Source organism: Hippopotamus amphibius, chromosome X, assembly GCF_030028045.1.
Source record: "Hippopotamus amphibius kiboko isolate mHipAmp2 chromosome X, mHipAmp2.hap2, whole genome shotgun sequence".
NCBI classification, from domain to species: domain Eukaryota; kingdom Metazoa; phylum Chordata; class Mammalia; order Artiodactyla; family Hippopotamidae; genus Hippopotamus; species Hippopotamus amphibius.
The window spans coordinates 65,646,994-65,663,362 of record NC_080203.1 but is presented as its reverse complement, the minus strand read 5'-3'; the positions used below and the strand labels follow the sequence as shown (position 1 = coordinate 65,663,362).

Below are 16,369 nucleotides of genomic sequence, written 5' to 3'. Positions count from 1 at the left end.
AAGAGGGAGAGGATTCATATTTATAAAATTAGAAATGAAACAGGAGTTACAATGGACACTGCAGAAATGAAAAGAATTATAAGAGACTACTGCAAGCAACTATATGCCAATAAATGGACAAATTCTTAGAAAGGTATAACCTTCCAAGACTGAACCAGGAAGAAATAGAAACTATGAACAGACCAATCACAAGAAATGTAATTGAAACTGTGATTAAAAACCTTCCAACAAAAAAAGGCCAGGACCAGATGGATTCACAGGTGAATTCTACCAAACATTTAGAGAAGAGCTAACACCCATCCTTCTCAAACTCTTCCAAAAAACTGAAGAGGAAAGAAGACTCCCTAACTCATTCAACAAGGTCACCATCACCCTGATACCAAAACCAGACAAAGATACTACAAAAAGAGAAAATTACAGACGAATATCACTGATGAATCTAGAGGCAAAAATCCTCAACAAAATACTAGCAAACAGAATCCAACAACATATTAAAAGGATCATACACCATAATCAAGTGGGATTTATCCCAGGGATGCAAGGATTCTTCAATATACACAAATCAATCAATGTGATACACCATATTAACAAATTGAAGGATAAAAACCACATGATAACCTCAACAGATGCAGAAAAAGCTTTTGACAAAATTCAACACCCATTTATTATCAAAACTCTCCAGCAAGTGGGCACAGAGGGAACCTACCTCAACAAAATAAAGGCCATATAGAACAAACCCACAGCAAACATCATTCTCAATGGTGAAAAACAAAGTATTCCCAGTAAGATCAGGAACAAGACAAGTGTGTCCACTCTTGTGACTACTATTCAACATAGTTTTGGAAGTCCTTGCCACAGCAATCACAGAAGAAAGAGAAATAAAAGGAATTCAAATTGGAAAAGAAGAAGTAAAAGTGTCACTGTTTGCAGATGACATGATACTATACATAGAAAATCCTGAAGATGCCACCAGAAAACTATTTAAACTCATCAATAAATTTGGTAAAGTTTCAGGATACAAAAACACACAGAAATCTCTTGCAATCCTATACACTAATAACAAAAGATCAGAAAGAGAAATTAAGGAAACAATCCAATTCACCATTGCAACAAAAAGAATAAAATACCTAGGAATAAACCTAACTAAGGAGGTAAAAGACCTATACTCAGAAAACTATAAGACACTGATGAAAGAAATCAAAGATGACACAAACATATGGAGAGATATACCATGATCTTCGATTGGAAGAATCAACATTGTGAAAATGACTATACTACCCAAAGCAATTTACAGATTCAATGCAATCCCTATCAAATTACCAATGGCATTTTTCACAGAACTAGAACAAAAAATTCTAAAATTTGTGTGGGGACACAAAAGACCCCAAATAGCCAATGCAATCTTTTTTTTTTAAGAACTTTTATTGAGATACAGTTAACAGACAATAAACAGCATATATTTAGAGTGTACATTTGGTATCCCAATCTCCCAATTCATTCCCCCCCAACCCTCCCCGCTTTCCCCACTTGGTGTTCATGTGTTTGTTATCTAAATCTGTGTCTCTATTTTTGCCTTGCATTTCCTCTTTCATAGTTGTTAGCATTTGCCTTATGTATTGAGGTGCTCCTATATTGGGTGCATATATATTTATAATGGTTATCTCCTCTTCTTGGATGGATCCCTTGATCTTTATGTAATGTCCTTTCTTGTCTCTTGTAACATTTTTTTATTTTAAAGTCTACTTTATCTGATGTGACTACTGCTACTCCAGCTTTCTTTTGATTTCCATTTGCATGGAATATCTTTTTCCATCCCCTCACTTTCCACCTGTATGTGTCCCTAGGGCTGAAGTGGGTCTCTGGGAGACAGCGTGTATATGGGTCTTGTTTTTGTATTCATTCAGCCAGCCTCTGTCTTTCGGTTGGTGCATTTAGTCCATTTACATTCAAGGTAATTATTGATATGTATGTTCCTAGTACCATTTTCTTAATTGTTTTGTTTTTGTTTTTGTAGGTACTTTTCTTCTCTTATGTTTCCCGCTTAGAAAAGTTCCTTTAGCATTTGTTGTAGGGCTGGTTTGGTGGTGCTGAATTCTCCTAGCTGTTGTTTGTCTGTAAAGCTTTTGATTTCTCCATCGAATCTGAATGAGATCCTTGCTGGGTAGAGTATTCTTGGTTGTAGGTTCTTCCCTTTCATCACTTGAAATATATCATGCCACTCCCTTCTGGCTTGCAGGGTTTCTGCCGAGAAATCAGCTGTTACCCTTATGGGGGTTCCCTTGTGTGTTATTTGTCATTTTTCCCTTGTTGCTTTTAATAACATTTCCCTGTCTTTAATTTTTGTCAGTTTGACTACTGTATGTCTTAGCGTGTTTCTCCTTGGGTTTATCCTGCCTGGGACTCTCTGCACTTCCTGGACTTGGGTAGCTATTTCCTTTCCCATGTTAGGGAAGTTTTCAACTAGAATCTCTTCCAATATTTTCTCAGGTCCTTTCTCTCTCTCTTCTCCTTCTGGGACCCCTATAATGCGAATGTTGGTGTGTTTAACATTGTCCCAGAGGTCTCTTAGGCTGTCTTCAGTTCTTTTCGCCTTATTCTTTTCCGCATCAGTGATTATCACCATTTTGTCTTCCAGGTCACTTATTCGCCCTTCTGCCTCAGTTAATCTGCTGTTGGTTCCTTCTAGTGTATTTTTCATTTCAGTTATTGTGTTGCATATCTCTGTTTGTTTGCTCATTAATTCTTCTAGTTCTTTGGTAAACTTTTCAATCTTTGCATCCAGTCTTTTTTCAAAGTCCTGGATCATCTTCACCATCATTATTCTGAATTCTTTTTCTGTAAGGGTGCCTATCTCCTCTTCATTTAGTTGTTTTTCTGGGGTTTTATCCTGTCCCTTCATCTGGTACAAAGTCCTCTGCTTTTTCATTTTCTCTATCTTTCTGTGGCTGTGGTTTTCAGTTCCACAAGACAAAATACTGCTGATACTGCTTGATACTGCTGTCTGCCCTCTTGTGGAGGAAGCTATCTAGGCCAATGCAATCTTAAAGGGGGAAAAACTGAGCTGGAGGAATCAGACTCCCTGACTTCAGACTATGCTACAAAGCTACAGTAATCAAGACAATATGGTACTAGCACAAAAACAGAAATATAGATCAATGGAACAGGATAGAAAGCACGAGATAAATTATGGTCAATTAATCTATGACAAAGGAAGCAAGGATATACAATGGAGAAAGACATTCTCTTCAATAAGTGGTGCTGGGCAAACTGGACAGCTACATGTAAAAGAATTAAATTAGAACACTCCCTAACACCATACACAAAAATAAATGCAAAATGGATTAAAGACCTAAATGTAAGGCCCGATACTATAAAACTTTTAGAGCAAAACATAGAAAGAACAATCTTTGACATAAATCACAGCAAGATCTTTTTTGACTCACCTCCTAGAGTAATGGAAATGAAAACAAAAATAAATAAGCGGGACCTAATGAAACTTAAAAGCTTTTGCACAGCAAAGGAAACTATAAACAAGACAAAAAGACAACCCCCAGAATGGGAGAAAATATTTGCAAACGAATCAACAGACAAAGGATTAATCTCCAAAATATATAAACAGTTCATGCTGCTCAATATCAAAAAAATAAACAACCCAATCAAAAAATGGGCAGAAGACCTAGACATTTCTCCAAAGAAGACATACAGATGGCCAAGAGGCACATGAAAAGCTGCTCAACATCACTAACTACTAGAGAAATCCAAATTGAAACCACAATGAGGTATCACCTCACACCGGTTAGAATGGGCATCATCAGAAAATCTACAAACAATAAATGCTGGAGAGGGTGTGGAGAAAAGGGAACTCTCTTGCACTGTTGGTGGGAATGTAAACTGATACAGCCACTATGGAGAACAGTATATAGATTCCTTAAAAAATAAAAACAGAACTACCATATGACCCAGCAGTCCCACTACTGGGTATATACCCATAGAAAACCATAATTCAAAAAGACACGTGTACTCCAATGTTCACTGCAGCACTATTTACAATAGTCAGGACACAGAAGCAATCTAAACGTCCATCAACAGATGAATGGATAAAGAAGATATGGTACATACATACAATGGAATATTACTCAGCCATAAAAAGAATGAAATTGGGACATTTGTAGAGACATGGATGGACCTAGAGACTGTCATACGGAGTGAAGTAAGTCCAAAAGAGAAAAAAATTATAGTATATTAACGTATATATGCGGAATATAGAAAAATGTTACAGATCAACCAGTTTGCAAGGCACAGATGTAGAGAACAAACATATGGACACCAAGGGGGGAAAGCAGGGCCAGTTGAGGTGGGATGAATTGGGAGATTGGGATTGCCATACATACATTACTAATAAGAAAAAAATATCAAATTGTACACTTTTAATATATGCAGTTTATTGTATGTCAATTATATCTCATTAAAAGTTCATTAAAAAAATGAAAAGAAAGTGCCAAGTCATAACTTCATTAGCTTAGCTGATACATAGGTTTTAAATACCTACATCCTTTAAAGTGATAATGTTGGGGTGTTGTCCATAGCGCATCAAAATTTCAATTTCTTCTGAGGGATCTCTCTTACTTTTGTCAATGATCTAAGAAATAAGAAAAGAAAAATCTCAGAGGAAAATTATTTTGTCTAAAAATGAATGACAATTTCAATTTGCTTATATTTTTAAGCAAATAATAAAACTCAAGAGTGATACTTGCCTCACATTATTTTAATATTTAAAAATTTCCTATAACTGAAACAATAAAAAACAATAGAGCACTTTCTTCAACATTATATTCCATCTAACTAAAACTATACTAAATTGATAATTTGATCCAAATATGATAGTAATTGTCACAATTGCTCAATCTCAACATATATTAAAATAAAATTATTCAAAAGCAAGACATTCATGAAACACACTGTTCCTCCAAAATAAAGTCTTTTTTTATTGAACAAAATAAAGTCTTGGAAATAAATCCAAAGTGAAAATATTAAGTCTTAAGAGATTTTCCTCGTTATTTTATCTTTGCTTTCTCCACTTGCTCCACTGAAAAACTGTCTGTCAGTTAATCTGCAATTTAGCTTACATATATAAAACAAACAGAAAAAAGTTAGCATCAGAGACAATACCTTCACTGCAAATTCCATGTTGGTAGCAGCATGTATGCATCGTTTGCAAACAGAATAGGAGCCAACACCAATATCCTCTTTCAATTCGTACACTTCACCAAACTGTGCAGCATTTCCATTTATCTGTTTTTGTTAAAAAGTAAAAATACAAAAGAGAATGATATAGTTTCACATTTTTTATCTTTTCTCCTAAGTATACATTCTTCTTAAATCTTTAAAAAATCAAGAATAATTCTAGAGAAGTTTTATCAGTATTTATAAATGGCTTTCACAGATTCTGAACTGATCCTAAATTGTAGGCTTTCTAGATCCCCAAAGCCAATATAATAAATCAACTAGCTAATACATCACCCATTGCATTTTCTTGCCAAAAGAGATCACATAAATATGTAAATATAATTAAAGGTTACTATTATCCGTTTTTTTTCCAAAACATATGGAGACATCTTTAATTCATTATAAACAGATAAATGAAGAAGTTAAAAATCACTTAAAATCACTGTAAATCCATTAGTAATAACTGAAAGAAGTAATCATCCCTAATCGGAATAATCTAAGTGGAATTTACCTGAACAATTGGTAATACATTTGCACTTGTGATCGGAGTGATTTTATATTCTTCTGCAATAGAAGTTGCAACAAAGCTGAATCCTTTGAAGAGTTGATGAGCATTAGCACTAGGTGGCAAACCAGGAGAATCTAATGTCCAAATAATTATATTTAATTAGAACTACACAGAATTTTATGATATGAAATGTCAACACTTCTTTGAATATAAAGGAAACTATTAAATGTTACCATCAGACATACTATATTATGTATTTGATTTATTGTATATTTTCTGATTCCCCACACTATTATGCAAGCTCCACATAGATTATAATTTTTGTTCTGTTCACTTCTGCATCGTCACTGCTTAGTAAATGGTAGGTATTCAATACTCGTTGAATTTACGAAAAAGATGCCAATAAAAGTAAACCTCACTAAATTATAAACCATAAGAGTCAGAGTGATATAGCTCATATCTTACCTCTTACCCCCATCCCCTAATGCATAAGCATGTCAAAAAAACTTTTAAAATAAGAAAAAAAGAAAATGTTCACTCTTTGCTCTAGTCCCTCTCCCCTAATAAATATTTCCCATGTAAAGCCCCTACTTGAAAGGTGTCCAAGTAATGCTGTATATAGGATCCACACTTCCATACAGGGCAAACCACCCTCTGCAAACATACAATTCTTTTAGCTTATACCTAAGAAGTTAGTTTATTTTTAACCATCTAACTGAATAAAAGCCCTGATATTACACATAAACATGCATTACCTTTAGGTGTTTTTGCAGTAAATTCAGGATCAAAACAAAAAGTATCATCTGGTTTTCCAGAAGCAGGTTTGAAAGGAGGTTGGACTTCTCTTTTATATAATTTCTAGAAAAAATAAAAGAATAACACAAAAATTATTAATACTTGAAAAATTATTAAAGCAAAACATGATATTCAATCCTTAGCAGAAGACTCACAATTTCATAAATGAAATTTCAACAGGCTTCAGATACCTGTTAACCAAATTCTAAATTCTAATCTCAACAAAATTCTGTATATCATCTAAATTTGAAAGATAATGTACAGAATTAAATGAGACCAAGAAACACAGCAACAATGCCACAGGTCGCATTCACAAGGAATAATTCTGTTCAGTTTTGGATTTCAAAAACTGACTTGAATTCTCACTAGTAAAATAACCATACAGAATATATCACAATGCTACCATGCAGGATTCTAATAACATTCTAGGATTTCAAAATTAATAATCAGTCTATCTCCAAGAAGTATGCATTATACCTAAAGATTTTGTTTTCACATAAAATATGCATCAGATGCACGGTTTAGAGCTCTTTTTATAGAATTCAAAAATTTAAGCTTGTCTAACAATCTTACTTTCTAAAATTTATGTTTTTGAAAGACATAAAATATCTTACAACATATGGAAATCTACTGTTTTTTTTTTTTTTTGAAATCTACTTTTTTAAAAGCTCACTGTCCCACAGTGAGGGAAAATTAATAATTACTTTAAAGTAATTTTCACTTATTTAAATATGTACACATTCCACTCTTGTTATTTAAGAGCAATAAACAAACCATTTAGATATAAAATAATGGAAAAATAACTTCTAGTTTTTCTAGTTAAGGAAAAAGGAAGAACAGAGAAGCATTAGGAAAAAATGACAAGGGAATGCAAGGATACCAAAAGAGGGATGCACACAGATATGACAAAGGGCAGATTCCCATGCAGTATGTTCACTGCGTGGCCTTTCAGGTTATTAATACCAACAGCTTATGTTATGTTGCAGTTTTACAACAATAAAAAATAAATCAAAATATTACCTTCTGGACATGCAAATGGCTAACAAACACATGAAAAGAGACATGCAAGTCAAAGCCACAATGAGGTATCACCTCACACCAGTCAGAATGGCCATCAGCAAAAAATCTAGAAACAACAAATGCTGGAGAGGATGCAGACAAAAGGTAACACTCCTGCACTGTTGGTGGGAATGTAAGTTGGTACAGCCACTATGGAAAACAGTTTGGAGGTTCCTTAAAAAACCAAAAATGGAACTACCATAGGACCCAGCAATCCCACTACTGGGCATATACCCTGAGAAAATCATAATCCCAAAAGAAACATGTACCATAATGTTCATTGCAGCAGCATTTACATTAGCCAGGACGTGGAAGCACCCTAAATGCCCATCAACAGATGAATGGATAAAGAAGATGTGGCACATATATACAATGGAATATTATTCAGCCATAAAAAGGAATGAAATTGAGTTATTTGTAGTGAGGTGGATAGACCTAGAGTCTGTAATACAGAATGAAGTAAGCCAGAAAGAGAAAAACAAATACCATATACTAACTCATATATGTGGAATCTAAAAAAAAAAAAATGGTGCTGACGAACCCAGTGACAGAGCAAAAATAAAGATGCAGATGTAGAGAATGGACTTGAGGACACAGGGTCGGGGGGCCAAGGGGAAGCTGGGATGAAGTGAGAGAGTAGCACTGACATATATACACTACCAAATGTAAAACAGATAGCTCGTGGGAAGTTCCTGCATAATATAGGGAGATAAACTTCATGATGTGTGATGACTTAGAGGGACAGGATAGGGAGGATGCGAGGGAGTTGTGGGAGGAAGGGGATATGGGGATATATGTATAAATACAGCGGATTCACTTTGGTGTACCTCAGAAATTGGCACAACAGTGTAAAGCAATTATATTCCAATAAAGAGCTTTTAAAAAAAAAAGTCACAGTCGAATCTAAAATATGACACAAATGAACTTATCTACGAAACAGAAACAGACTCGAACAGTCTTATGGTTGCCAAGGGGGAGGGGGTGGGGAGGTATGGATTGGGAATTTGGAATTAGCAGATGCAAACTATTACATATAGAATGGATAAACAACAAGATCCTACTGTATAGTAAAGGGAACTATATTCAGTATCCTGTTATAAACCATAACGGAAAAGAATATGAAAAAGAATATATGTATTTGTATAACTGAATCACTTTGTTGTATAGCAGAAATTAACACATTGTACATCAACTATACTTCAATAAAATAAAATATATATATATATTACCTTCTGAAACTTGTTATACAAGCCAGATGAAATAATAATTTGGTCAGTGAATAGTGGCTCTCTACCTCTGCCTCAGAAATCAAGAGACACTGTTTCTTTTTGGAAAATTTTCAATACCAATGCCAGAACTAAATAATCAAAAACACTTACCTATGATGATTAATAGTACATAAAATACATAAAGCTGTGTTGTAAACAACAACAACGACGAAAAGTGAGGTTTCCTAAGAAAAGCTCATTAGTCTGGGAGTTGCGACTTAAAAATTTCAAAACATGACTTTGCAGAATTTCACAATGTTTCTGTTTTCATGTCCTCTCAAAATTTAGTGAAATACTATATACAAAGATTTCCACTTCTTAACACATTTAATTTATTCTAATACATGACAGAATTATTTGAAATTAAATAACATCTTAGATTCTTTAAAATTCATTTTTTCTATAAGAATCTGCCCTATCATTCATCCCCTTTCTCCTTTCTCTTCCTCCCTCCAGATTCCCCAAGCTAGAATAGGGGATAATATTAACCATACTTAACAGTAAGACAGATGAGAAACAAAAATTTACTACATATCCACACATCTACTGGTTCAAGGTAATTGCATGATATGCTACACCTGTAAATAAAAATCTCATACTAAATATAAAACAAATGGATTAAGTTTATCAGCAAAGCCCATATATTACCATTTACTCTTGAGTTTTTGCTATTATTAAAGGTATTCAGTAACAAACTTTCTACTGAACTTACATTCCAGTCAATATTTGCAAAAAAAAGATGTCTTTTGATTTCGTCAACTCCTTCTGAACCTATAAAAATGGAAAGAATTTTTTTTACCAGTCTGATTTTTTTAATCTATCTGGCTTCCTGACTGTTATCTGTAAACAGGAGTACACACATTTCATAGATTTCTTGCAGTGAAAAGTTTATGATTTCTTATCTGATGTTTTATTAATTGGTCCTTTGAATTTAATATGATTAAAAAATAGCCGATGTTCATGCTGAAGCATATAGGGTATAATGAAATACTGAAATGTCTTCTGAATCAAATAAAAATCATGTTTAGCATAACACTAAAATTTAAGTACTTTTTATTTTCTTCATAATTCAATTTATGACCTCATATCTATATGTCAATTAAAAACACAATGAATAAAGTGACATCAAAATTGTAACATATGGGCATAAACAGGATAATAGGATCACATTTGCATCCAGGGAAAGGCTACTAGAAAGTAGCCAAATAATGAGCAGTTATGGAAACATAACATTTATCTTGATGAATACTAGAAGGAACAAAATAATTATTTTCAAATATCTAAAAGGACTACCTATACAAGGGAGAATTCTGTGAATTATGTCAAAAGAGACATTCATATGATATAATTATATTAAACATAAGTTTTGAATAACTAGACCACTCCATTTTTTAAATCATGGATATAACAGAGTTTACTGGAATCTCTGCATAAATAAAATGCAAAATTCTAGGTATAAATATATAGCAGCAGTAAATGAACTTAAGCCAGAAAACAAAGTTATAATAATTATCCTCCCAAAGCATGTAGTATATTGTTATAAAAGCTAAGAAAATAAACAATACCCAATCTATTTGCTGGATTCCTTTTGAATAACATCCTTAGAAGATTTTGTGCTTCAGCACTAAGAAACTGAGGCATTCCAAGTTTTGCTCTGGAAAAGAGGATTTCAGAAAATTTCATTTAAATCTAGCCATACTTCTAAATTGACAAATCCCAAAAAGAATTTTCAAGAATGCTTTCACGATGGCAAATAATGTCCCCCACATGGTAGAATAGAGTGAGACAGTGTGAAAAATGTTCTTTTGTGTCAAATGAAAACCATAACAAGTTTCTCAAAACTGAAAGCAGGGAATTTTTCCCGAAAGAAAAAAATAATGTTTACACTTACTTTAATATCATATTCATGGTCTCATTTCTGTCTTTACCTTGAAATGGCAGAGTACCAGTAAGCATTTCAAACTAAAACAAACAAAAGTAACACAAGTCAACTCAGTACAACTTAGAAAATACAATGAAATTCTATAGGAAAAAAGTGAGACTTGTAATACATGATCATCAAATCATGCAGGATCTACATGACAGTAGGTCAGAAAACTAGGTCACTTAAGGAAATACACCCCTGGTACCCCACAATAGATAGCCCAAATGAGAGGTGATTTGTAGCAAATGAAACCTACCATTTTTTCAGTCCTAATTTGGCTTAAGTTCCCCAAACCAAAGCAATGTAGAAATAGACACAAGGCATTTTCTTTTAAAACAAAGATAAGCTTTTAAAGCAAACACTTAACAATGAAAGAAAAGTAAAAATAAGTACTGAGACATTTCAAATTTATACATGGTCAAGAAAGATAATCATTCTCATTCCCTTTGCTCTCTTTAAAAAAAAGTACCAAACAAGAAGCTATACACACACACACACACCACACACTAAAATATGTATTTTAATTTGAGACAGTTGTACACAGCATAACGAAAACATTCTCCCTAACAGACTTAATTGCAATGCAGATAACTAGGACATTAAATAATGGTATTTTAAAAAAGTAGATCTGAAAATGAAGACCATTATAGATCATTAAAGAGAAAAGTTTTTATATCCCTAATATTTAAATCTTAAGCTTAGATTCAATAATGGCTTTGGCCTCAGTCCTCTGTTCATTTATTTGAACTTACAACCTTAGTTAGCTTATTCATTCAACTCTCTCCTGATGGCTGATGACTCTCAAATCAATTCCAGTTTCGATCTCTCTCAATCCCCAGTGTTCCCTTCCAAATCTAAAGTAATGGTTCTCAACTGGAGACTGAAGAGATAAGGGTAGGAGTCATAGAAACGGAATGAAGAATAAGGGAAGAAGGGAAGTATTGTGTATGGGGATCATCTCTCTCAACCTCCAGTTTCCCGACTCCAAACCTAAAGTAATGGTTCTCTCCTGGGGACTGGAGGATTAAGAAGTGGAAATGCCAAGAACAAAAAGAAAAAGAGAAGGATAGTATACTGGAATCACATCTTCCCCTCAAATAAACTATATGCTGGCTGGCAGAGTAGTTTTTTGTTGTTTTTTTGTTTGTTTGTTTCTTGTTTTTTTAAGGTTTTCAAATGATTCTGATGCTCTCTTCACTGCCCACTCCTAATTTATCACTATCAAGGGGTTAAACACTAACCTACAGTAACCTATGCAACAAAACATGTTAAAAATAAATTTTTTCCCCACTTTCAAAATTAGCTGTCCTTCCCAGCTCTCTCTTTTCTATTGAACCACCTTTCTTTGAATCCCCTCTGCTTCATCTGTTACTAAGGTCAGCCACTTCTTCCTCTGAAATATCTTTAAGATTTCCTCTTTTTCATTCTATAATTTTACAACTGTCTTGTAAGGAGAACTTCTTGGTCTCCCTACTTTTAGTTTCCTCTATTTGCAATCCATTCATATAATGCTACCAAGGCTAATCTTCCTAAAATACATTTTTTCTCTAATTACCATCCTGTTTAAGAATTTACAAAAGTTTCCTACCACTCAGAGAATTGCATACAAATACTTATAGCCTCATTTCCTCAATTTTCATCCTCATTCTCCACTACTACTCTAGTCAAACTGGTTCTCCAGGTCTTTCCTAATACTATCACAATATTATCCTTCTTGACACACAGCTATTTGAATTGTATCCATCCTTCAGGGCTTAATTTAAGTTCTACTTCCTCTGCTTTTCCTACATCAACTTCTATGAATTCTTACTTGAACTCCTAAGGTATTTCCAGACAGTTTATTTAGCTATTCCATTTGTTTCCCCAACCAGATACCATGCCTTCTTAGGTCATGGAAAATGCCAAATATTGTACTTCTAGTCTGTTCCCACCCCAATGCCCTTACCAAATGCCAGGCTTATAATAGCCACTTAATATGTCGGTAGATCATGCAGTAATTCTGTGATAAATAGGCAAAAATGGATTATCAGGCTCCTAAAGCAAATTGTATTTGATTCAACAGCTATTCATTTATCACCCTACTTAATACTACAAATTCTATGCTTAATCTTATACAAAATCAATCAGTCCATATGCTCATTATGCTAGATACTATGAGAGATTAAAAGTACTAGAAGACAGGATTGTTCTCCTTAAGAGGTTTACAATATTTCTAGGGAAATGCCTCAAACAATGTGACAGAAAGATAGTATACCTCAAGGTGTTAAATTCTCTGATACCTAATTAAAATACCATGTAACTACTAAACAGTATTCTGAAATCTAAAATCTGGTAAGCCTTTTTCTTAGTTTTAAATTTGAATAATTTATAAAAGAATGCTGCTATTTACCTTTCAATCTAGCAACTAAAAGAAATGAGAACACCAAAACCCTAATTCTTATTGTAGAACAGCTAGCCAATCACACGATTTTTAACAACAATCATGCACTTGAGAACCCTATTCTCACTTAACACATCCTATCACTCAGATTTAAAATCTAAACAATACTAATTTTATAATGGCATAATTAAAAAAAATACTACTTACCATAAGTACACCATATGACCACCAATCAGCACTCTGGGAATGACCTCTTCTATTTACTACTTCAGGAGCCATATACTCCACAGTACCACAAAATGAGTAGGCCTTCTTCTCTTGATCTACTGATTCCTTACTGAGTCCAAAATCTATAATAACAATATTGCACAAAACACATCTGAAGATCTTCAGAAAATAGAAAATACCAAAGGAAACAAAATTATGAATTAAACCTATTCATAATGGCCTATGATTACCATTAAGAAAGCTCCTGTGACACCAGCATTGGAAAGAAGCCTGTATTTTATAATAGTACTCTTTCAGAGCATTTAAAATTGCTCAGTTATATCTCATCCTCAAAACACATGATTTCATGTCTAAACTGGAATATGATTCAACAATTTTCAAAGGACAACAATTAAATCAACACTGTTATAGTGATCTAATTTTTAAAATAGACTAAGACAAAAAAGGAGATAGTAATTTGCATTTTTTTAAATACTAGAAAAGTAAATTTTAATTTGGCTTTGGTGAACCTCCATTATTGTTTATGGTCTTCAAAGAGCTAAAGGTATTGATATATAAAAATCAATCTTATTTCCATATACTAGCAATTAAAAATTGAAAGGTAAAACTGTAAAAGTACTATTTATAACATCACCAAAAAGCCCTCATGAAATCCATAGGTATAAATATACAAAGTATGTATATACAAGATCTGCATACTGAAAACTATAAACACCAATGAAAGGAATCAGAGTAGATCTAAGTAAATAGAGAGAGATACTGTTCATGGTTTGGAAGATTCAATGTTGTTAAAGATGTCAGTTCTCCCAAAACTGATCTACAGAGTCAATGAAACACTACTAAAAATCCCAGCAAGATTTCTTTTGTAAAAATCAACAAGCTGAATTTAAAATTTATATAAAAAGACAAAGGAAACAGAATAGCCAAAACAATTCTGAAAAAAAAGTAAAATTTAAGGACTCACACTACCTGACTTCAATACTTACTATAAAACTATAGTAATCAAGACTATTGTACTGGAGAAAGGCTAGACACATACACACAAATATATATATATATGAAAGCAACAAAACAGCATCCAAGAATAGAGTGACATATACAGTCAGTTCCGCCATGATGCTTATTTTAAAACTGCAAATTTGTTCCAATGCGATTGATAACTTACTGTTATCTTTCAGAGATTTACACCACTCCACAAAGTTCCTTTGCTGTATTATTTCTGACAAAGCTGACATTTAACACTAGAATTTGCTTGGCGAGTATAATTTCAAATTTCAGGTTGGTTAATGTGAAATTTTGTCCACAAGAAATACTGGATAAAACACTAGAAAACTGCACCTAGTTGAACTCAAGTCAAGTAGAAATACATATATGCAACACACCTCAAACATCTACCAGCTATTGCAGCACACCATGTGTGTTCTGAGCCACTTCTATTCACCTGTAGTATTACAACTCCCCATTACAGATAATTTACCTCCCACTACTTAACAATAACTTACAAACTGCAACCTTTCTGATGCCGATTATACTAGCAAATTTCGGGATTTTTTTCAAGGTAAAGTACCGCATTTATTGTAGTACTTATATATTCTTAATCATTTAGAACATTTAAAACAATGCCATCCTTTTTATCAGCTTCCTATCTTTCTTTAATGTGTCACTGGTTATGTATTTTAGTGTTAAACCCCTAATCCAATTTTCTCCATAAGTCTTATATTTTTTACTATGCAATTATGCATAGTACAGTGATTTTTAAGATCATATGTGTTGCATTATAACAGAACTGGCTATATATTGCCAACTGACTTCTGACAAAGGTGTAAAAGCAATTCCATGGAGAAAAGGTCAGTCTTTTCAACAAATGGTGCCAGAACAATAGAACATCAATATATAAAAAAAATCCATCCGCATACCATAAACAAACAACTCAAAATGAATAATAGAACTAAGTGTAAAATCTAAAGCTGTAAAATTCCTAAAAGAAATATAATCTATGAAAGAAAAAAAGTTGATAACTGGATTTTATCAAAGTCAAAAAGTGCTCTTCAAAATATACTGGTCAGAAAATTAAAAAGACACTACAGGAACTTCCTAGGTGGCGCAGTGGTAAAGAATCCACCTGCCAATGCAGGGAACACGGGTTCGAGCCCTGCTCTGGGAAGATTTCACATGCCACAGGGCAACTAAGCCCGTGCGCCACAGCTATTGAGCCTGTGCTCTAGAGCCCGTGAGCCACAACTACTGAGCCCATGTGCCGCAACTATCGAAGCCCACGCGCCTAGGGCCAGTGCTCCACAACAAGAGAAGCCACTACAATGAGGAGCCTGTGCACCACAATGAACAGTAGCCCCGTTCTCAGCAACTAGAGAAGGCCCGTGTGCAGCAATGAAGACCCAACACAGACCAATAAATAAATACAATAAATAAATAAATAAATTTTTTAAAAAAGAACACATTGAACTGGAATAAAGCAAAAGATTTGATATTAAAAAAAAAGACACTACAGACTGGGAGAAAATATTTGAAAATCACACATCAGATAAAGGACTTGTATTCAGAGTATATTTTTAAAAACTCAAAGTTCAATAATAAAACAAATAACCCTATTTTTTAATGGACAAAAATTCTGGACACTTCTCCAAAGAAATACACGAAAAGATGCTCAATGTCATCATTTATTAGGGAAATGCAAATTAAAATCACAAGAAATACTACTATATGCCTTTTGGTAGAGCTAAAATAAAAAATACTGACAATACCAAGTAATGGCAAGGATGCAGAGCAACTCATACATCGCTGATGGGTATGCAAAATGGTACGCACTTTGGAAAACAGTTTGGGGGTTTCTCATTAAGTTAAACATACATTTCCCATATGACCAACCAATTCCACTAATTTGGTATTTACTAATGTGAAATAAAACTTTATGTTCACATAAAACCTGTATAAAAATATTTATAGTGGCTTTCTCACTGCCA

General features: G+C 33.6%; 1 protein-coding gene across 3 annotated transcripts in view; it reads right to left on the bottom strand.

Annotated features, from left to right (window-relative positions):
• RPS6KA6 (ribosomal protein S6 kinase A6) overlaps positions 1-16,369 on the bottom strand; it is a 162,299-nt gene that overhangs the window by 71,800 nt on the left and 74,130 nt on the right. For all 3 annotated transcript variants that reach the window (XM_057718747.1, XM_057718748.1, XM_057718746.1), the window contains 8 exons: positions 13,368-13,510; positions 10,748-10,818; positions 10,422-10,510; positions 9,569-9,627; positions 6,490-6,592; positions 5,738-5,868; positions 5,170-5,292; positions 4,550-4,639 (listed from right to left, as the gene is read on the bottom strand). In XM_057718747.1, coding sequence (XP_057574730.1) covers positions 4,550-4,639; positions 5,170-5,292; positions 5,738-5,868; positions 6,490-6,592; positions 9,569-9,627; positions 10,422-10,510; positions 10,748-10,818; positions 13,368-13,510 — 809 coding nt within the window. The remainder of the gene's footprint in view (positions 1-4,549; positions 4,640-5,169; positions 5,293-5,737; positions 5,869-6,489; positions 6,593-9,568; positions 9,628-10,421; positions 10,511-10,747; positions 10,819-13,367; positions 13,511-16,369) is intronic.